Source organism: Gastrolobium bilobum, unplaced genomic scaffold (genome assembly GCF_033153095.1).
Source record: "Gastrolobium bilobum isolate Gb01-03AN ecotype WA unplaced genomic scaffold, APGP_CSIRO_Gbil_v1 utg35897, whole genome shotgun sequence".
Taxonomy (NCBI): Eukaryota; Viridiplantae; Streptophyta; class Magnoliopsida; order Fabales; family Fabaceae; genus Gastrolobium; species Gastrolobium bilobum.
In genome coordinates, this window is record NW_026895456.1 from 138,152 (window position 1) to 159,949 (window position 21,798).

General features: G+C 35.1%; 2 protein-coding genes and 1 long non-coding RNA gene across 5 annotated transcripts; 1 reads left to right on the plus strand and 2 right to left on the minus strand.

The window, feature by feature from the left end:
* The first annotated feature begins 250 nt into the window (after positions 1–250).
* LOC133312810 (two-component response regulator ARR11-like) lies at positions 251–4,105 on the plus strand. 3 transcript variants are annotated; one of them, XM_061514079.1, is made up of 5 exons: positions 251–382; positions 1,588–1,740; positions 1,863–2,249; positions 2,450–2,526; positions 2,856–4,105. In XM_061514079.1, exons 1-5 carry the CDS (start codon positions 256–258, stop codon positions 3,774–3,776), a joined length of 1,665 nt encoding a protein of 554 aa, XP_061370063.1. In that variant the 5' UTR covers positions 251–255; the 3' UTR covers positions 3,777–4,105. The 3 variants fall into 3 exon arrangements, with proteins under 3 accessions (XP_061370063.1, XP_061370068.1, XP_061370076.1); XM_061514084.1 differs by having other exon boundaries at positions 2,453–2,526; XM_061514092.1 differs by lacking the exon at positions 251–382 and adding an exon at positions 1,379–1,471.
* A 1,187-nt stretch (positions 4,106–5,292) lies between these two features.
* LOC133312670 (uncharacterized) lies at positions 5,293–6,054 on the minus strand. The gene is made up of 4 exons (XR_009751719.1): positions 6,018–6,054; positions 5,817–5,872; positions 5,617–5,691; positions 5,293–5,389 (listed from the first exon to the last, which is right to left on the minus strand). It is a non-coding gene; the product is annotated as an uncharacterized LOC133312670 (long non-coding RNA).
* A 63-nt stretch (positions 6,055–6,117) lies between these two features.
* On the minus strand, positions 6,118–8,217 carry LOC133312675 (protein WVD2-like 7). Its single transcript, XM_061513919.1, has 4 exons — positions 8,152–8,217; positions 6,803–7,378; positions 6,169–6,692; positions 6,118–6,130 (listed from the first exon to the last, which is right to left on the minus strand). The coding sequence occupies exons 1-4, from the start codon at positions 8,215–8,217 to the stop codon at positions 6,118–6,120; spliced, it is 1,179 nt and encodes a 392-aa protein (XP_061369903.1).
* Between the last annotated feature and the right edge of the window lie 13,581 nt (positions 8,218–21,798).

The window sequence follows — 21,798 nt, forward strand, 5'->3', positions numbered from 1 at the left end:
TAAACTCTTGAAATAAATAAATAAAATATAATTCACTGTTCCTAGTTCCTACTATTTTAGCACAGAAGTTGTAGGTAGGACCAAACCAAAAGGGATATATACTATTCGTTGGTGCTTTCTCTCTCTGAATGTGTGTGTTTGAGTTTGTGTCTTTCCTTTTATTTTTTATTAACTCACCTTAAAACCCAACAAGCAAAAACACAATCATTTTCTGAACTCACAACAGAAGAAGTGATCCTTTTGTCTCTCACAAAAATGGATAATGGTTGTTTCCCTTCCCCTCGACGCGATTTTCCTGCTGGTCTGCGAGTTCTCGTCGTGGATGATGATCCAACATGGCTGAAGATCCTTGAAAAGATGCTCAAGAAGTGCAATTATGAAGGTTTGTTTGTTTCAGCCAAGAGTGGTTCCTTTTTTTCTTTCTACACAAAGCCACTTTTGTTATATATGCTAAGCTACCGGTATTAATTTCACGTACTAAGGATCTTCAAAGTTAATATAAAATATTCTTGGACACTTTTGCTCTGTTGTCTATGATCATTTGTTTCCAGATTTGGTTTAATTTTCTGAATTTTATTATTTGATGAGTTGTGAAGGTGATGTTATTATGCTTGAGTTTCTAATGAATGTGTCTCAAGATTAAAAGGAAAAAGAAACAAAACATAAGCATTTTTTATTTTATTTTTTGCATCTTTTAAAAAGTTTTTTTGGTTTAATTTTATCTTTTACTTGGTAAATTAATCTTACGAAATTTTAAAGTATGATCCTTTTTAATTTTTCAATAATCAAAAACTTGAATTGCTGCGAAGTTCAGATCACAAAAGTTATTAGATAAAGCAGGGTTATAATCAAATGATTAGCTTCCGGTTCTATGCTGCAATCTCTGCTACTATTAAAAAGCTAGATAAGGGCATGGAGTAGTTCCCATGTCGTATTTGATTCCTGATTTTTGGCATTGCATATAGTATCTTTGGAACTAATATGCCATTTTGGTAATCCACTCTCACATCCATTGGTAACATGTACTAGCTTAAATGTGAGAGTATAGTTGGTGCAGTGTGTAACATCCCGAGCGCTAACGAGGGCGGGGAGTGATCGTCGGTGCAAAGAGGCACAGACAAGGAGCGGCTCCTGACAGACTTCCAGCGGGGGGTTACATGCATGAATGAATCGAATCGACACCCGAAAGAGAGGGATTCCAAAGACTGTGCAAGTATGAGACTGCACAGTTTGGAATAGCTTATAAGAATTAATTGATATACCTATACATAACAAGATGCATCTACTTTTCGGTAGCCCGGAACGGAAGAACTCCATAGTTAAGCGTGCTTGACTTAGGGCAATTCTGGGATGGGTGACCTCTTGGGAAGTTAAAGTCTCGTGTTAGTGTGTGGGGACAGTCGTTGATCCTTGCAAGTTGTAAGGCGTTACACAGTGGCATCTGAGGTTAATTCTTATAGAAATATAGCAAGTAACTGAATTAATCTGAATAAATGAAATTGTACATCTTTTTTGTGGTTTTTGAAATGCAAGACATTAGTGACAGCTAGATTAATCATTTTGACTCTTGTCTATTGTTTGCTTCAGTGACTACATGTTGTTTAGCAAGACATGCTCTAAACTTGCTTCGTGAAAGGAAGGACGGATATGATATAGTGATCAGTGATGTAAACATGCCTGACATGGATGGTTTCAAACTTCTTGAGCATGTTGGACTTGAGATGGATCTTCCTGTCATCAGTCAGTTCTCTATCAATAATATATTCAAGTTTTTCGTTAAATGATATAATCATAGTAATCCTTTGATCACATTGAATTGAAAGTCCACACTCTGACAAGTCAAACTTTGCAATGCTATTCAGTGATGTCTGTGGATGGAGAAACAAGCAGGGTAATGAAAGGCGTTCAACATGGAGCATGTGATTATCTCCTTAAGCCTATAAGGATGAAAGAGCTGCGAAATATATGGCAACATGTCTTTAGAAAAAGGATACATGAGGCAAGAGAATTTGAAAGCTTTGAGAGTTTTGAAAGCATTCACTTATTGAGAAATGGATCAGAGCAGTCTGATGATGGGAACCTGTTTGCTATAGAAGATATGACCTCAACGAAGAAAAGAAAAGATGTAGATAACAAACATGATGACATAGAATTTCTGGATCCATCTTCCACAAAGAAAGCTAGAGTAGTTTGGTCTGTAGATCTTCATCAGAAGTTTGTTAAAGCAGTGAATCAGATTGGATTTGATAGTAAGTTTCTTATCAAGGTTCTCTACAAAGTGTTATTTGTAATCAACACTGTGACTTCTATAAATCTAGTTGTTATGATTAACCTAGAGGTACCTCAATGAATAAAATTGTGACTCCCGAGCATAATCCTTTTGTTAATGTAGTCATCATCATATCTTTCACACACAGATTATCTGTAACAAATAATTGTTGTTTGGCAGAAGTTGGTCCGAAGAAAATACTAGATTTGATGAATGTTCCATGGCTGACTAGAGAAAATGTTGCTAGCCACTTGCAGGTGATGCTATAATTACACTACTTGAATGTTATCCTTACACTATTGAGAAAGAAACATGTATAATATCTTATATTCAGATAAGCATCTGGTTTTTTTAATATTTCTTACTGTATCCGTGATTATGTCTCATCCATAAGCTGTTTCTAGTAACCTCCAAACCATTGGTCCTGTACAAATGTTTCTTCGAAATATTACAACTTAGATGCAGATCCTTTAGTAAACTTAATAAAGCAAAACAATAGGAGAGGGAAAAAAAATTGTCTCAGTGTTGTTCCTTGAGTTAGAAGTTTAAAACTCAGGTTCCCAATAAAAATATTTTTGTTTTGCAGAAATACCGGCTTTACTTGAGTAGGCTTCAGAAAGAAAACGATCTAAAATCTTCCTCAAGTGGAATGAAGCATTCAGATTTACCTTCAAAAGATCTAGCAAGTTTTGGCTTTCAGAACTCGGTAAACAAGCAACAAAATGATATTTCAATTGACAGCTACAGTTATTCAGATGGAACACCACAACTTCAAAGCATGGAAAGTAAAAGTCATGAAGGTGATCCCAAGGGAATTGTTTCACAGTCCACCACGGCAGAAAAAGGAAGAGCTTTCACTGGTAACATTACTGATACAAACCATGCAGTGTTTGATTGCACCATGCCAACACAGTACTCTTGGACTGAAGTTCCAGAAATGCAACTCAAAAAAGAACACAAGTTCCAGAAATGCTCCATGCCATTACATGTTAAGCAGCATCACATCCAAGTTGATCAATCACAACAATCAATTGCTTCAATTAGTTCCACTCCCTCTATAACGGAGGAAGAGGTTGCTGCTTGTATAGAAACAAAACCTTTGTTTTCTGATTACAAGAGTGATTACACAAGTTCTGTGAGTTCAAAAGGGAGTGCAGTTGACACCTTTCCTATTCAACCCGGAAGCCTTATTATCAATGGTCAATCTTCAGAACCAATTTCCACTACAAATTTGGGGTTGAAAACGCAGGGATCTAATCTCAGTTCCATTTTGGATATGGAGTTTTACCAAAGAAACCTACTTTTGGGAGGTGAGGCAGCTTCTGCACCTTTGGATGAGGACTTACATTTCTATCAGCTACAAGGTGAATGCTATAATATGAACTTTGGTCTGCAGAATATAGGGATGTGTGAGTATTATGATCCAGGGCTTATCACTGAAGTTCCAAACCACATATACGATTCAGCAGATTATTTAGTAATAGATCAAGGTCTATTCATAGCATGATCAGCCCAGCCCTTTTTTGCATCTTCAACAAAAATCAAAATTCATGCATGAAAGGACAATTTATTAATGCTTGTAGTTGCTTGTAGCTAACTACATGTCTTCATCTATTATTGAAGAATATCAACTTCAAAGGGTTGGGTTATTCTTTTTCCAATCATCAAGAATTTGGAAAATGCAGCATGTATAAAAGTGGATGATGATATAAATATTAAGCTTAATTAATAAGCTTGCATCCTTCTTATTTTATTTTATTCCAGTACTTGCTTTCAAAAGTATGCATTGTAACTTCGTGTTGACCAAAAGTATAAAGGACTGAATATTTTTCAAATGACAACTATTATTTGGTCTGGCTACAGATAAGACTAAAGTAGGAAAGATTTAGTTAGATTATTGCTCAAACGATATATTCCCTCCGGCCAAACACATGGGGAATTTTAATCATACTTTAGTATCACTTTTTATAGATTATTGCTCAAAGGTAATTTTTTTTTAATAAGTAATACAAAGGTAGTTTTATCCAGAAAAAGTAATGCAACTTAAGATTATACAAAGACCCTTATTTCCCTTTACGTAGATAGCCTAAACCTAGCTTAGTTACAGACTTGTTTCTAACTCTGATATGCTCCTAACTCTGATATAAATACAATTTTTTTTTAAAGACTACAAAATTTCACTTCAAAATGTGAAAACACATTAGGACATATACTATCCTAATCATCCTCTTATAATCAGATCATAAGCACAGTATACTCTTTCACCACTGTTTAATAATATGATGATCAAAAGCTCAACTGGATCAATTCAGACTACTGCCTTTGACAGCATGTTCTTCAAACACAGGCTCAGGGAACCCTTTATATGTTCTCAGTGCTGAATATTTGGAGACGCATTTTCTCTTGTATTTGATGATGCAGTTACTGATTGTCTTGTTCGGTTAATTTTTTCTGTAATACGTTTGGAATTATTGGTGCTAATTGGAGGCTTCCATGAATTTCCAAAGTTGTTGTTGTCCTGGACTGTACTAGAACATGTTTTCCTCACAAGTTTTGGTGACCGGGGCAGGGTAATAGAGATCTGGAAAAGAATAAAAATAAATAAAATTCAATGTTGAAAATGAAGAACATCTCCCAGAATCAAAGAAAATAGCAAGGACAACATTATATATCACGAGAAAAAAAGAATCTCCAGGTAGGAATCTATCCACAGAGATTAATGGTTCACAGATTACGTGGAACTGACAGGTCAATGGAATCAAAGAAGGTCATAAAGCCGGTCCCAAAATGAATAGATATATACTTTAGAATGAAACAAGGTAAATCATTGTACTAGCAATAGGATAATAAAATTATTCACCTTGGGTGTCCTTTGCAGCTGAACTTTCTCTTCTTCCTTGGATTTAATTTCATCCATCCTCTGCAAGAACTGAAATACAAAAATGGAAAAGCTAGTATGAGCTTTAGTGTTGCAATAAATTGCAGAGCTAGTGTAAGGGACAAGGATTAGAACTTGCCTCTTTGCGTTTTACTGCTCTTTCTTCACTTCTGAATCTAAAAGGTGTTGATATGGTAGGAGTTCTTGGACTGTTTTTGGTGATGCTTGCAGGTTTCAGGCAGCTGTTCCCAAATTCATGAAGGAAAAAAGAAAACATATAAATAAGATCTTGCGTATTTCTATGCACGTTTGAATTTTTTATTTCGAATTTGTAAAGTGTTTGAAATAATAAAGCTAGTGAAGCATGCTTATTAGGAGAAGTCTGTAGCTCCTAAAATGATTACATTTACATGTATCAATCCACAAAGTGCACATTAAAATATATTAGCAGCTTGAAAAATGCTCTTACTCAACAGAAATGGAGGAAAGTTTTGCATTTGCTGTAACACCTCCAAACACAGACTTGTTTTGTAGTCTTTCAGTCCTGACAAAGACAAATCTGATCATGTCAGTGATATTTTCTAATGATGCATTGCATGCAGCAGAAGCCTAGATCATTAGGAAGGTATTCTAGCAGATAAATGAAAAAAAGTTCGGAAGACAAAATACCTTCTACCCTGAGAAGGGGGATTTGCTGAGGCTTGATTTAACAAACCATGAGATGCCTGAAGAAGAAAGGGAAAAAAAATCTTTATCAACCAGCACAATTTTCCAGCGAGATTATTGTGTATTTTGTTCTTAAAAAACCATGGCATAAATGTAGATACAAAAAAAAAAATTAAAAAAATGGGATAAGTAATAAGTTAATACCTTAGTTGATGTCTGTGATGACACATGTTGATTTTTGGAAATATTGACCAAATTGGAATGAATATTTTTTGTTCTATTAGGTTCAAACACTGAAGCTGTTTCACTTGTTTGACCTGCGCCAGAAGAGAGATTGATTGACATGTGCAGTGACCTTGCAACTGGTCTCTTTTCAATTGAGTCTCCAACAGACTTCATACTTTTTGAAGCATGGTTTATTCCATTTCTGGGTTTAACAGCAGCAGTAGCTGTTTTGCTTGTTACACCAGTGCTAGATGGAAGATTGATTGACTTGTAAAGTGACTGTGCAGTTATTCTTCTCTTCTCAACTGAGCCTCCAACAGACTTCTTACTTGTTGAAAAACTGTTTATGCCATTTCTGGATTGTACAGCTGCAGCAACTGTTTTGCTTTTTTCACCAGCCCCACCGGGAAGATTGATTGACATGTGGACCGAACCTGCAGTTAGTCTCTTCTTCTCAGCTGAGTCTCCAACAAGCTTCTTACTTTTTGAACCACAGTTTGTTCCACTTCTGGGTGGTACAGATGCAGCAGCCTTCTTTTTATCAAGAGAATGAGTAAGTTTCGTGGCAGCCCTAGTTTTGTTTGATAATTCTTCTGAAGAATTTACTTGTTTTCCCTTGAGAGGCAAAGCCAAGACTTCCTCACCAGCAGTACCCTACAGCATCATTACCATAAATGTATAGAATGGCCACAGTTACAAACTTACTCAATTGAAGAAATAAAAGGAAATTAGATATAAAAAAAAGAAAGAAAGCAAGAATTTACAGGATCAGTCATCCTCTCTTCTACTGGGACCGCGATATTCTTAAGGACTTCAACATGATCAAACTGGTTAGAATTATCAACAAGCATGCAGTTTTCCACATTAAGATTTGTATCAATGCGAGGATGTGGCACATCCTTTGCTCTGTCCACATTCAAAATGTCAAAATCACTTTGTCCAATGTCACATTTAGATTGATTTGTATTAGCACAATCAACAACTTGGAAATTAACAGTATCTTTATCCAGCTGTTCATTGGCAGTCACAGTGTTGTCAGTTTTCGACCTCATCTCCAGGGACGAGTCGATGCAGTTTCCTTCCTGAGTTTCTGAATCAAAAGTTCCATTGGCTTGAGCATTTGCTTCTTCAATCAATGCAGCTGCTTTCTCCGCAGCCTTTTTCTTGTAATGAGCCTCAAAGTAGGCTTTTTTCGCAGCAACAGAACCTGGCTTTGAATATTTTTCAGCTTCTTCTACATAACGATTCTGTGAGAATGCTGACCATTTCTCCCAATCAAGGCTTTCGGACATAAACCTCCCAAAAGAGATAGATTCTCCAAGCATACGAATGGGGTTTTCCTAGAATTAAAAAAAAAAAAAAAAATAGGAAGAAAAAAACACACTAATAAATATGGCAAGTCATCATAGACTGAAAACTGGAAAAGAAAATTAAAATTTTTCATATAGATGCATTTAAAAAAAAAGTATCCTTAATTGAAGGATAACATTCATGGATTTACCAGTGCCATCAACACCCATTCGTGGTTCCTATTCTCGACAAGAGCAACGTGAGGTGGAATTAGAGGAAAACCCAGAACTTTGGCAAAGGAAACTACCAACCAATATTGGAATGAAAAATCAAGATGTAAGAAGTGCACTATAATATATATATGTATATAGAAAACACTTCCATCAAACCCGACTTGTGGTGCGGGCGAGGAAATCATCGTACGCAACCCTTGTAATACCCTTGCATTTTTTCAAGGAGTTGTTTTCTAGATTCGAATCCGTCATCACAAATATATATATATATATATATATATATATATATATAGTAATTATAGTAACGCTTTAACAGAATTGTTAAGTTGCAGAAGGGCCATCCTCATAGGAGAAATCAGAAAATGCAATCTAAAATCTAAATTCGAAACAAAACACGGCAGTTACAGACAGTCTAACCTCTTACCACTTTCGGTTTGGGGTTTCTCAACAACCAACACCAAACATAGAAGATCACCATTTCTCAGTAACAAAACATACCCACAAAAAAAGAAGAGATGGGTTTCGGACAAACAGAACAGAAGCGTGTGAAAGTTGAGATTTTGAGACAAAAAAAAAAAAAAAAAACTCACCTCTTTAGAACAAGTGTCTGCGGGAGTGGAGAACGATCGCACAAGACATGTTGATGATTCACCCATAACGCGCAACAAACACAGTTAAACAAAAACTCAAACAGTTAACAAACAATTCTCTGCCCTTTCTCTCTCTCTCACTCACTCTTAGATTAGAACACTCAAATGTGTGACACCAACTCTGTTGCTTTGGAAATGAATATGAATCAGAGATTAAACTATTCAGAATGATACCTATACCCATTCAAATATTAGTGGCACATGGAAGAAGAAAAAAAATGAACGTTGGGTTTTTTACCAAAACATTTATATTGACTTATTAGACACGATCCTTTCTAGATTATGGTTCTTAGAATAAGAATCTTTGTATCAACGGAAAACAATAGCATATACATGGAATCCAATTTAATTTTTTGAGTGGGTCCCACTATGCATTTAATTCACAATATTGAATTATTTATGACAGCCCAACGTCTATTTCCTTTATTTTCTTTCCTATATATATTTTTCTCTTTTTACATTATTATTACTATTATTTGTGAGGGGTTACGTGTGGACTTTCTGTATCACTATTGAGAAAAGCTTAAATTGTATATTTGTTAAAGGGTTTGATGTTTGTCATTTTAAATGACATAAGTTATGTCATTTTAGAAGAGAGATAGACACAGAAGAATAGAAATCATGGGAGAGAGACGAACATAAAATTCAAATGTGTCTGTATCTCTCTTAAAAGACATAGAGAAAGTGAGTGATTTTTTTTAATTTAAAATTCAAATTTTCTGTGTCTGTATTTATCTTAAAATGACATAACTTTCTGTCGTTTAAAATGACAAACACTTTTACCTTTCTTAAATAAACAAATAACTTTATTGATGGTCCAAAAGATTTATTCAAAAACAATTTAACGTCATACAAAAATAAAATTTTAATATTATTATGAGTTCACTTTTTCTGCGATTACTACAGATAAGTTTTCTACAATAAGTTCAATACGACTTTATTTTGGGCGAAAATCATGGTGTTTTTGTAATTTTAATTTATTTCAAGATTATTATAGTCTTTATAATTATAATTTTTTAATCTTTTAATTCTAAAATGACATTATTTTAAAAGTAAATATAAATAATTTATCTGCATTAAATTAACTGTAGAAATATTTTTCTGTATTATTATTTTAACAAATATTTTGATGCTAAGTTTAGTAGGATTTTTTAAAGTGGTTTGAATTTGTATCAACAAAATATAAATGCAGACAAATCACAACCAACTATAGATAAATAATAATTTCCAACGGCTATCTCTGTAATTATTGATGTTGCTAAAATAAGGGCAGCCCAACAACATGGAACAATCATTAACTTTTTAATGAAATGAAATTATAGTAATATATAAACTAGTAATATTTAAATTTGAGTTAGATTTCTTGACTTGTGCATGCTAAATAATAGGTCCATGTGTAAATATCTGAGATTTTTTTCTTAATGCGTAATTTACATATTTTTCAGGATAATGTATTTTCCGGAATTCAAATTTTATCTTTGAATAAAATTAATGTCATAGTTTATTCCTTTTATAAAATTATCTTCACGTGTTTTTATTTGAGTTTTTTCAAGTTATAAAATTGAATATCCACTTATTAATAGATAATTCTTTAAAAAATTTAGATGCAAATATACCATAACCTTTTTTAAGGAATTATTATAATAAACTTTTGGCTTCCGCAACTAATTTTTTTTTTTTTAACTTTGACGCGTAATAAAATAATGGAAAAATTGTTTTCTCTATCTCATGTTACTAATACATAAAAAAAATATGCTTGCAATTTATTTTTTCTTTAATTTGTGGCTCCACATTTCTTGTTAGTGTAGGAAAAAACTTCTCTGATGTTAAATGAGAGAAGTATTACCCTAAAATAATATAGTTTTTATCTGGTACTTTATTTTTTTTACTTGGACAATTAATTTTAGAATTTGATTATGATGTATTTTAAGCCCTACCTCTTCCTCCAACCAAATCGGACAACCACCACAGACCCAGATCTTCACACCGGACCACCACCTTGTCTTCCTCACCGATTTCCTTCAACCTCCACCGTTCCACCCACATCCTCCAAACACATTCACCGTTCAGCCACGCTCTAGCCCAAGCTTCCATAGCCACCATCACTTCTTCACCAACCACCACCGGTTCCCCATCGTCCTTCATCCTCCCTCAAGCCACTTCGTCGGAAGCCACCACTGGACCAGCCATCCTCACACCAAGATCCATCTTCTTCCTTCCATTCGGTCAACCAGAGTCACCACTCATCTTCACCCCTTTCTTTTTTTCGAAGATTCCACCAAAATTTATTTAGGAAAACGTTAGAAATTTTTTTTATTAAAAATAATTGGTTTTGAAATCAGAAATGATGGATTCCAGAGTCGAATTACGATAAGATTTGTGCAAATGGTTGCCTTTTATATTATTTGTGCAAATTATTAATAAGATTTTAATATTTTATTTCACCCTAAAAAATTAAATAAAATTGATTAAAGAAAAGAGAACTAAATTTTTGTAAATTCATTTTTGTGCTTGACGGGAAGCGTCTCGCTCTGACGTATCTTTCGGCACAATAGCGAACTCAAAACTACGTCGTTCTGTAAAAATATTTGCGTGTTGATTTGATTTTAATTTTGAATATAAATTTAAAGAAAACCATTTGAAAGTTTTGGATTTGATGGTTTCGGACTATCAAGTTGTCACTGTCAAAATAATCCAAAATGAGATTTGTAGGATTAACAAACTGTCTCAACTTAGATAATATTTTTAAAATAAATTTCTTGTTATTATTTTCATTATCGTAAATTTTAAGATAAATTTGAATAAATTTTGAACCACTAAGCCGTCACGGCAAAAATAATTCAAAATAAAATATGTAAGGTTAACAAGTCGTCACGGTTCATCTAACTCTCTTATAAAAGTAAATTTTATATTATTATTTCTGTTATTGTCCTTAACATTAAATTTAAACGAATTTTGAATCACCAAATCATCACAACTAAAATAAACCAAAACAAAATATGAAAGATTAATAAATCGTCACGATTAAATTACTCTCATGAATAAATTTCTTTATTATTATTACTATAGAGAGTTAGATATATATTGAAGTATTCACGTGTGCACTCCAACACCAATAGCTTTTGGAATGAAATAATATATGTATATACATTCAAGACAAATTCTAGAGGTGGACAAAAACAAAAATTGTATAAAACGCTCCCTGGAACATCTTATAGACTGGAAGAGTGACAATTGTACCATTGTTCCAAGACTTTTTTTACCTAAATGCCACACCTACGGACTATTTTCCCAAACTGCCACGCAGGCAAGTTCGTTGGGAGTAGTAGCGAACTAGGTATGTTGATGTGTCAGCTTCCCAGTGGTGCAGGAGTTCGCTTCTGACACAGGCAAACTTGGTTGCAATAAATGCTGACACCCATGCACAGTTCGCTGCCATCACCAGGGAACTTGATGTGACACGTGTCTGACAGGAACTTAGTTCGTTGGGGGTGAAGGCGAACTCCTTGCCATGTGTCAATTGGCACACAGTTCGCTGACTGGGACAGCAAACTAGTGTTGGGTTTGCTCTTTTACTAAAGCCCAAATGGGTTATTAGTATGAGAAGAGCCCAAGGAACCTAGAGCCCAATGAGCTAGGGTTTCTTGGAATCCATATAAATAGTACCTCTTAAGTCATCAGCCTCCAGAGGTCTTTTTTGTGAGAAAGAGACAAAGTTTGGAAGATCTGCCACAGTCCAGCTTCAAGGAGGTTGTTCGTGCTGCGGCGCTGAGGTGAGCTGTTCGTGAAGAGGAATCCTACAAGGGAAGATTCTACACGAGACCTGCGCACCGAGAGGTAATTGTGAAACAAGGATGATTCGGTAAGCATACCAATGTACTAGGTCCTAAACCGCTTCCTCATAAATCTAAGATTTCCTTCAATTGGTATCAGAGCCTTGGCTGTACATTGGTATGTGAATCTAGTTTCACTATTCATGTAATTAGTTTTGCTTCTTGAAATGTGGCACCTAGGGTTCTAGGATTATGGTATGAATCTAGCATGTGCATTTTATAATTCATTTTCATAAAAGTTTAAATTTTAATCAGTAAAAATGCTTTAATCCATGGTTAGGGTCTCTCGTGTATTTCTCGATTTGTAACAAGGAGGCTAATCCCATATGATTAGGTTTCCTCCTTGCTGTTTTTATTTATTTTCGGAATTTCTGTGTATTTTTCCAATATTTTGTAAAAGTTCAAGATCGAGAAACTGCGAGTAAGATGCGCAGTCAGTACTGTCAGAGACTTTTCGAGGACTTCCCGATCTCGGAATGGGGCGATCTATATATGGTTGTAAAGAGGACGGAAAGACGAACGCAACGGTAGATGGATCGCCGCCATCAGAGTCTTAACGCTCCTCCACAAGCGTCTGAGAGTGGCCGCCACTCTCCGGCAAAGAATGGGAGAGTGAGGGAGCGTCCGGCCACCTTTTTGGGTGGTTCTGGCGGAGGTGCACTCGTCTCTATGTGGCAGTCCTTCCCCTGGAGTTTCGGCCTGATTTGACTTCGGGTGACGGCGCGGCAGACCTGACGGCTAGGGTTCCTCTTTCGCGTCCTAGGGTTTCTCGCCAAAGGATTGGGTCTTTGGGCTTTGGGCCCATGAAACCCTAAAGGGGCTTGGGACAGATACTATGGGCTAGGCGAAAGTCGAATTCCAAAGTTGTATTATTTAATTTTATTTTCTTTAAAATAGGAAGGTCATGGATTAAAGTAATTATGATTTATTGTTTAATGCTTTTATTGATTGGTATAAATTATATGATTGATAACATGCTTTATTGCGATAACATGCCATATAGAATAGGTGGTGCCATATTGTTGCATAACTTGTATGATTGCATGAGCATAATAGCTATTATGTCTTCAGCGACTAGTATGATAGTTATTATGGGATTATTTTGATTTTAAATCATCCTAATAAATGATAATTATTATGATTGTTGCAATCTAGATTAATAATTAAGTCAGCTATTTGGATGATTTAAATCTAGAAAAATAATTAGAGATAATTTCCTAAGAGAATTCTTTTATTTTGCGAGTAATTTGTGGGTTTGCTGAAATGGTCATGGAATAACACACGCTGCATACAACCTTCATGTATCATGATTGTTTGGAGCACACGCTGACGTAAAGTGACCGGATTTCAGGACCTTAATGCTTTCAAAATTATGTTAAGCTTAGTGCACGTTTATCGGCGCTCTTACTTATATAGTTTTTGAAATCGAACAAAGGATACTCTCAATTAAATAATTCTTGGAAATTAGAAAATGTTGCTTATGTTGAATGGAAGGAGATTTAAATTAAGAAATTAATTTAACCTTCAAGCGCATTATAAGGACCATTAATAAAATAATCATGTGAAGTCCCATCGAATAAGCATGATTGGATTTTATTAGATTGGACCTAAATAATTATGGGAGGAGATTTAAATTAAGAAATTAATTTAACCTCCAGGCGCATTGTGGGCCTATCAATAAAATAATCATGTGAGGCCCCAACGGATAAGCATGGTTGGATTTTATTGGGCCTTAATAATTTCAAAATTTTAATAAAGTATTGTACGGCCCATCGTCGATAATACTAAGTTATTAAAGATACTTTTGAAATTAAACAATGAATTCGACTGGGCTTATGAAAATTCTCAAACAAAAATGTTGAATGGGTAAAGGTTTTAAAAATTAATTAATTTTAAAACCTGCGGGCTCCATTTGTGGGTTTATTAGTGAAATGGTTATCGCTGAAGCCCCATCGGATAAGGATAATCAGATTTCACTAGATTAAATCTTAATAATTTCAAAATTTTAGTAAAGTATTGTACGGCCCATCGTCGGCAATGCTTAGACACTAAGGATAATTTTGAAATTAAACAATGGTTAATTACATTCAACTTTGGTAAAATTGTTAACCCTCCCATCGAGGCTCTGGCAATGGCACTGAAGGCCCAAATAACAATTTTGGTTTTTACAAGTGACTTGCCCATCGTAAGCCTTGTAAAGATAAACTGAAGGATTGTTAACAATAAACAAGAGTAGTTATGAGAATCTACTCGCACTTCATTTGTTTATTGCATTATTTGTTTGTAATTGTGTGCTTTATATGTTTTTCAGAAAATATCTTAGAAATGATTTTGAGTCGAAAACCTCTAGATGGTACCAACTATGAATAAGTGAAAAGCAAATCTTTGATATTGTTCTAAAACATGGAAGCTAAAATTTGCCCTGACAATGCGAGGGCCATAGCAACCTGCAGAGAATGCGTCTAAGGAAACTAAGATGCATTTCTCAGATTGGGAAAGGGAAGATATGGTAGTTCGCTGCTATATTATTGTCAGTCTTTCCAAATACTTGCAGAAGCAAGTGTACATGATTAAGAGTGGAGTAAAAATGCTTCAGACTCTTAATGACATGTTTGCTGCGTCTAGCGGCTCTGCCAGACAGAATGCAGTCGGTGCAGGTTTTGCTAAGAGTCTTGTTAAATCCAAAGGGAAACCCAAGGGTGGTAACAAGAACAAAATAACTTGGTTATCAGTTGTCAAACCAGTTGCTATGAAGAAGCCGCAAGACAAGTTCTTCAAGTGCAGAATAAAGGGACACTGAAAGAAAAATTGCCCAGAGGTGATGAAAAGAACCAGACATGGACATATCAAGGCCTGATCAGTGAATGAATTATTGATTCAGGAATCACTGATTATGTTTGTTACTCTTTGTAGTAGTTCAAACATGGCATACCTGTCAGCAATGGACATAGATATTTTAAGCTTGAAATTGAGAACTTGTGTCTGCATTTGCAGTAGGACAAGTTATTAATAAGACTATGATTTTGGGTGACTGTTTATTTGTTCCAGATTTCAAGAGGAATTCAATTTTTGTTAGTTGTTTTGGTTAAAACATGGGTTGACAATGCAATTGATTGCTCAGTTACATTTCGAAGTTCATCTTCGTCTTGTTTTTTCTGGTACATTGTTTAAATAGTCTTTATTACCTTTGTCCTATACCCCCTAAATTTTTGTGTTGAATGGAAAGGATGATGAACAAGGATTTTCACCAAAGAAATAAAAGTTTCAAATGAAACATAACTTTGGCCTTTGTGATTGAGTCACATTATCTCAAGTAGAAAATATGTTTTAGTTAAAAGAGAGACTGAAAGTTCAAGAATCTTTTAACTAACAGATACATGTTAGTCCTATTTGGGAGGTAAAGTGGCCAAGCAATCCTACAAGGGCCAAAAAGGTTTGCGTAACTATTCAACTGGAACTGGTACATTCTAAAGTATGTGGACCACTTAGCGTTCAGACCATAAGAGGTGATGAGTACTTCATTATATGAATGTTTACTCTGGATTTGGACAGATGAACCAAGTGCGCCATAAGTCTAAAGCTTTTGGAAATTCCAAGAGGTTTAGTCTGAGGCAGAAAAGCATGTAGGTGTTCAAATCAAAAACACTTTGGTATGACTAAAGTGTTGGCTACCTGTCTGGTAAGTTCAGGTCTTACCTGATTTAAGAGGGGATAATTTTTGTAACTGTTAACTCTAAGAACGCATTAGTTGAATGAAGTTGCAGTATGCAAAAATCAAACATTTCTAGACTTGGTGAAGATCATGTTCAGTTATTCATCTTTGTCAATGTTGTTCAAGGGAGATGCCTAAGAGAAGGAAATGTACCTTCTTAACTTGATTCCGTCAAAGTTTGTTGTAAAGACACGTAAAGAATTATGGAAAGGGTGCAAGCCCAGATCAAACCATATTCGGATTTAGGGTGCTGCGGCACACGTCCTACAACAGCAGTCAAATAAGATGGAATCTTGTATGGAAGAGTGCATATCTTTTGGCTACCCTAAGAGAACTAGGGATGATTTCTTATTTAGTCTTAAGGACAAGATAATCTAAGTGAGCACTCACATTATTTTCTTAAAGGAGGACTAGATAAGAAATTATAAGCTCTTAAGTTAGGTTATTCTTGATGAGATTTATCTCAGATCAAGAATTTCCAGAATCTCTAGAAGCTTCATCCACTGTTCCCTTGATTGTTCAAGAGGGAATATATATATCTCTAAGTGAACAAACAAGAGAACCATGATTGAAAATTCAACATGATAATATATAAGTGAAACTAGTAGAAATATTAGTATCACATGTAAAGGAAAATATCAAGGATAAGCAGATCCTCAAGAAATTGAAGATCCATCATTTGACCCACTCTTTGTTTTACCTATAAATACACAAGGTCTAGTGCAGTACATTCGTAGTGGGAGTGAACCTTGTTAACTCTCAAGTTGTCTCTTGTTGAGTGATATTGATCCTACTAGTTACGATAATGCACTAGAAGAAGATGTTGATCAAGTGTTGCTCAGGCTATGAACAATGAGATGAAATACTTGTATTTCAACTCCGTTCGGTCCTAGTAAAGACACCAAGAGGGGTAAAACCCACAAGGTGCATGTGGACATAAAAGGCAAAGAGAGGATGGACAGAAAGGTGAAAACCTTCAAAGCTAGCTTGGAGGCATTTTTTGCCAGACGCCATGCTTGAGTCTATCCAGATTCTCTTAGTTGCTATAAGTCTCAATTATGAGATTTCATTTTGGGAGTTGGATGTCAGGATATCTACATACAACAACAAAAATGGTTTATAGCAAATGAGTAGGAACACACGATATGCAAGTTGTGAAAGTCTATTTCATAGACATAAGCAAGCATCCAGGTCTTGAAACATCAATTTTGATCAGGTTATCAAAATTTTGATTTTGAGAGAACCTTGATGAATGATGTGTATTTGTATGTAAAGGATACAACGGAAGACAATAGCTTTTCTGGTACTTTATGTAGATGATATTCTCCTTATTAGAAACAATGTGGAGGTAATATCAAGCATAAAAAGTTGGCTAAGTTAGTGTTTTGGTATGGAAGTACTGGGGAAACCAATTATATTCTTGGTATAAAACTCTTATGAGGTCGGAAGAATAAGTTGTTGGGATCACCTCAGGCTACTTACATTAACAAAACCCAAAATTCAACATGAGAATTCTAAGAGAAGAATTATAACTCTCAGATGTGGAATTCATCTTCCTAAGGAGTGACCAAAGACTTCTAAGAAGGAAGAATGCATGAGCAAGATATCTTATGCTTTGGCAAAGGCAGACTCATGCATATCATGTTGGGCGTTAAACCAGACATCTGTCACGTAGTGGGAGTAGTGAGATAGTACCATTTTGAATCTGGAGGAATACTAGATTATTGTTAAGCATGTACTCAAGTATCTTTGGAGAACGAGAGATTATATGCTGGTATATTCTAGTGGGAGTCTTGGAAAGCTGAGTTTTCAAAAATTCAGTTATTTCAAATGGATATTGACTCAAGAAAATCAACCTCGAGCTATGAGTTTTTCACTAAACTCAGATAGCATTAGAGGTAGATCTTGCAGACCCATGTTACTTCTTTGGGTCTTAGGAAGATCCCAGACTTGCATTAAGCAAGTAGGAGTTATTGGTTTCATTGTGCTCTTGGAGTAAGACGATGAAACAATAAAATCATTTTCTGAATTTCATAAATAAGGTTTTATTTATTTATTTTGCGCACTATTTACAAACATAAAGGTCCGGATCAAATTGTGGAGTATATGATCATATGGATACGTTCATGGAGGACATGATCATAGGATCTCACAATTGATGAATGGAGTCACAGCCGTTAAATAAAGTTGGGCACTTTATTCAGGCTGCAATATTTTATGAAATGATTTTGTCCGAATCATTGTAAAATATTGGTGTGAATTAACATTCACATTGAAAGGATCAATGAGAGATTTGATTAAGGTTGTTTTTCTGTCATAAGATATCAAATCTCCAGTTAACTATAGTTATGTGATTGCTCTTAATCCTGAGTTTATTATAAATAGGTAATCGAATAGTTTTCATTCTTTGATTTACCAACGGGTGAGGTTCGATCTATTGACGGCCAATAACTCGGTATTTTGGGAGTGAGATTATTTGATTATCGGTATTTATGAGATAAACAATATGGAATTTGTAGGATATGTCCCCTTGATATGTTTCGGTACTTGGATATTAAAGACACTGGCCAGTGCATGTAATCCATCAGAGAAACTATCATAGTCAAGGGAATAAATAATTGATTGACTTACAGAAAACTTGTCAATCAATTATAGACATTCTACAAAGGGGCGATGCATATTCATGTTATAAGTGTTAATCTTGGAGTTCAAGTTCGGGTTTTTAGCGGAGTAGCACCGAATTAGATAATCATTCGTTGATTATCAGGAGCCTTGATTAATAACAGATGGTAGATCCCCAAGCTAGCTTGAGACAAGGGATGGGGTATTTTTCGGATAGATGATGACTTATGGGTTACATGATCTTGGGTTTTACGACTCAAGTTTGTATCCAAAAGAGCAAGTGGGAGATTGTTGGTGTGAACACCCTATTTTGTCCCAAATAAAAAATAAAACAGTAATAAATGTATATAATATATATAAAAAAAAAACAAATCTATCTTTCAACCACAACTCAATCCATTAATCCATATCATGGGTTGATCCATGATACAAAGGCCAAAATTGGCCCATATTCTTCTAAGAGACAAATGAAACCAACCCAATACATATCAATGGACAAAATGGCCTCTGCATCGTGTGTACCTCCAATCTTTCATTTTCAAGACTAGCTGTCAAGTGGATGTTGCTTGCGCAGACACACAACCTGGCACACGGCTCAAAGGTAGGTTTCTATCATGACAACATCTCACGCAAGGGAGCATGGTACAGTTTGGGGAGAAGGGAGAAGCCAAAGCAGAGGATGAAAATGGAAAAAGTCAGAGATTGATTTGTTGGGTAGAAGAAGCAATATACAAAAATGGAATTCTGAGAAGACCACCAAGATTGGCACGGGAGGAAGAGCTAAAATTTTGCAGAGATTGAAAAGATCATAAAGGACAACTTTAAAGAGACCACCGTGGGGTTTATGGAGGAACCCAGGTTCTCTCTCAACCCATCGAATAATAGGAGGATGGTCAGAAAAGAGGAGGGACACTTATTCTATAAATAAGGGGGACTTCGATGATTGAGGGGTTGGTTTTTCTTTTTTTCGTCTAAACGGAGAGATTTGGGAAATATAAAGGGAAGCCAGAACCTAATATCAACCTAACCTCTATCACAATCTCCCAAAGACCGAAATACCTACAAACCCAAAATAATCAACTTAAATCCTCTGTAGCCAGCCACCGCAAGTCTCTCCGTTCTCATAACCAGGGAAGGTCACTGCACAGCCATCAAAGAAATCTACTAACGCTGTCTGCTGCTACCCAGTTTTCGTCCACTGCCTTGCGCCATCATTGAAAGATTTTCCACCACCGTGCTACATCGTTTAAAGCTCATACTCCACCATCAACTGTTGCGAGTCTCTCCATCACCATCGTGAGGACCTTGACTCGATTAAGAACTTGTGAGTTGTTTTTTGTGTTAAAATATTAATGCCTCTCGTTGATTGATCTGGAAGCTTCTAGGGATATAAAGATGAAGAAAGATTGTGATCTCATTTTATGATGGACCTTAAATATGCATGCTGAAGCGTAGCTTGAATGTTGAATGAACAAGTTTAACCATATTATGTCATTTTTTATCTCTTGATCTCGGCCACACATGATACGCGTACATGGATTTTTGTCTATTTTGTTTGTTGCCTGTGCCATTTGGAGACCACACATTTAATCTGAGTGCATGAGTTTTTGTCTTATCGTTAGGTGTTGTCTTCGTGATATGTGATAGATTTAATTAGTGTAAAATATCTTCATGAAGTTATCAAAGACATCAAGTGCTGAAGACATGAGTCAATAATATGCTTAAATGGTATCGCGTCTTTAGGTTCTCGCGGAATATTTTATTTTGATTTGTACCTCTGAAAACCCACGAGATTGTTGCCATTTCTCAACTCATTTTCTTTTTATAATAATCATGTTAGCTTAACACTTGGTCTTTTATTTATTATATTATGATATGATGAAAATAATGTTTTAATATGATAGATTAGTAAACCTCAATTTCTTTGATCCATGCCCTCTGCACCTAATATTTCTTTACACGATGCTATATAATTTGTCTTGCTATGCATTATACTAATGAATAAAAATGGCAGTAGCAAATTTCAACTTTTGGTCTATATACCTATATATTCAAGACGCAGACGTTACCTTTTTTTTTCCTTCACCCAATGGGTGCAGCTCAGTTGGTAACTTGGCGCTGAGTTAGTGGGGTTGGACATGTGTTCGATTCCTGCTGAATGCATTCTTGGGGAGGGGGCTGAACCTTTAGCCATCACTGATCCCCCGCATTCCGGATTAGTCCCATAGCCGGCTCAAAGAGTCGAAGCTCGTGGGGATACCGGAGGGAGCCAACTCGCCTCAAAGAGGTAATTAGGGTTGGGTAACTCAAAAAAAAAAAAAAAAAACCTTTTTTTTCCTTCCTTTTTTTTCTTCATTTTTTTTTTTTACACAAATGATGACCCAAAACACGTTTAGATTTTATCAATATTTTTCTAAATAAAAAATTAACATATTAAAATTATAGAGGTAATTTAACCGTGATAGTTTGTTAATCATGTAAACTTTGTTTTGATTCATTTTGGCCGTGATGGCTTGGTGATTCAAAATTTATCTGAAAATTATAATAATAAAAAATAATAATTTCAAATTTATTTTAAAAAAGGGATTAGCTGAGTTGAGACAGCTTGTTAATCCCATAATCTTTTGATTCATTTTGGTCGTGACGGCTTGGTGATTCAAAACTTATCTAAAAATCATAATAATAATAAAATAATAATTTCAAATCTATTTTAAAAAAGAGGGATTAGCTGAGTTGAAACAACTTGTTAATCCCATAATCTTTTGAATCATTTTAACCGTGACGATTTGGTGATTCAAAATTTACAATAACAACAAATTACTTAAATAAATATAGATCATCAAATCCAAAACTTTCTACTGAATTTCTCTAAATTTTTTTTTTTTTAAAAATTAAAATCAATCAACACACAAATATTTTCTAAAGAACGACGTAGCTTTGAATTCCTCACTGTACCGGAGGATACGTCGGAGCGGAACTCTTTTCCGTCAAGCTAAAATAAAATTTTAATATTTAGTCTTTCTACTCCCTAAACAATCATATTTATTTTAAGGGATGAAGCAAATATTTTTAAAAGTTATTAATAATTCGCACAATTAATTCAAGGTAACCGTTTTTTAACGGATGTGTCAGGGGTGCAGTGGGATTAAGTTTTCACCCTTCTCTGCGCGTAATTAGACTCCCGAACCTTTGATCTAAAGTTCTAAAGACCAGTTTGCAATAAGAGGTTTTCCAATTTTTCCAAAGTAAATAAAATTGGTGGCGACTCCTTTGATCTATTTTTTTTATTTCGGGTCGTTACAGATGGCGACTCCGTTGGGGATGTTAGAGAGTCAAGCCTGTTTTAATTAATTGTGCAAATTGATTTATATATTTGCTTTGCTTCCCTTTAGTCTGTTATTTTGCTTTATTTTTATTTAT

Excerpts from the sequence above, each read along its gene's own strand:
- LOC133312675 (XM_061513919.1), bottom strand. The coding sequence starts at position 8,217 with ATGGGTGAATCATCAACATGTCTTGTGCGATCGTTCTCCACTCCCGCA. Across the intron at positions 7,379-8,151 it reads CAGACACTTGTTCTAAAGAG|GAAAACCCCATTCGTATGCT; the intron begins GTGAGTTTTTTT and ends TTTTAATTCTAG. Across the intron at positions 6,693-6,802 it reads AAGAGAGGATGACTGATCCT|GGTACTGCTGGTGAGGAAGT; the intron begins GTAAATTCTTGC and ends ATGATGCTGTAG.
- LOC133312810 (XM_061514079.1), top strand. The coding sequence starts at position 256 with ATGGATAATGGTTGTTTCCCTTCCCCTCGACGCGATTTTCCTGCTGGT. Across the intron at positions 383-1,587 it reads CAAGAAGTGCAATTATGAAG|TGACTACATGTTGTTTAGCA; the intron begins GTTTGTTTGTTT and ends TGTTTGCTTCAG. Across the intron at positions 2,527-2,855 it reads ATGTTGCTAGCCACTTGCAG|AAATACCGGCTTTACTTGAG; the intron begins GTGATGCTATAA and ends TTTGTTTTGCAG.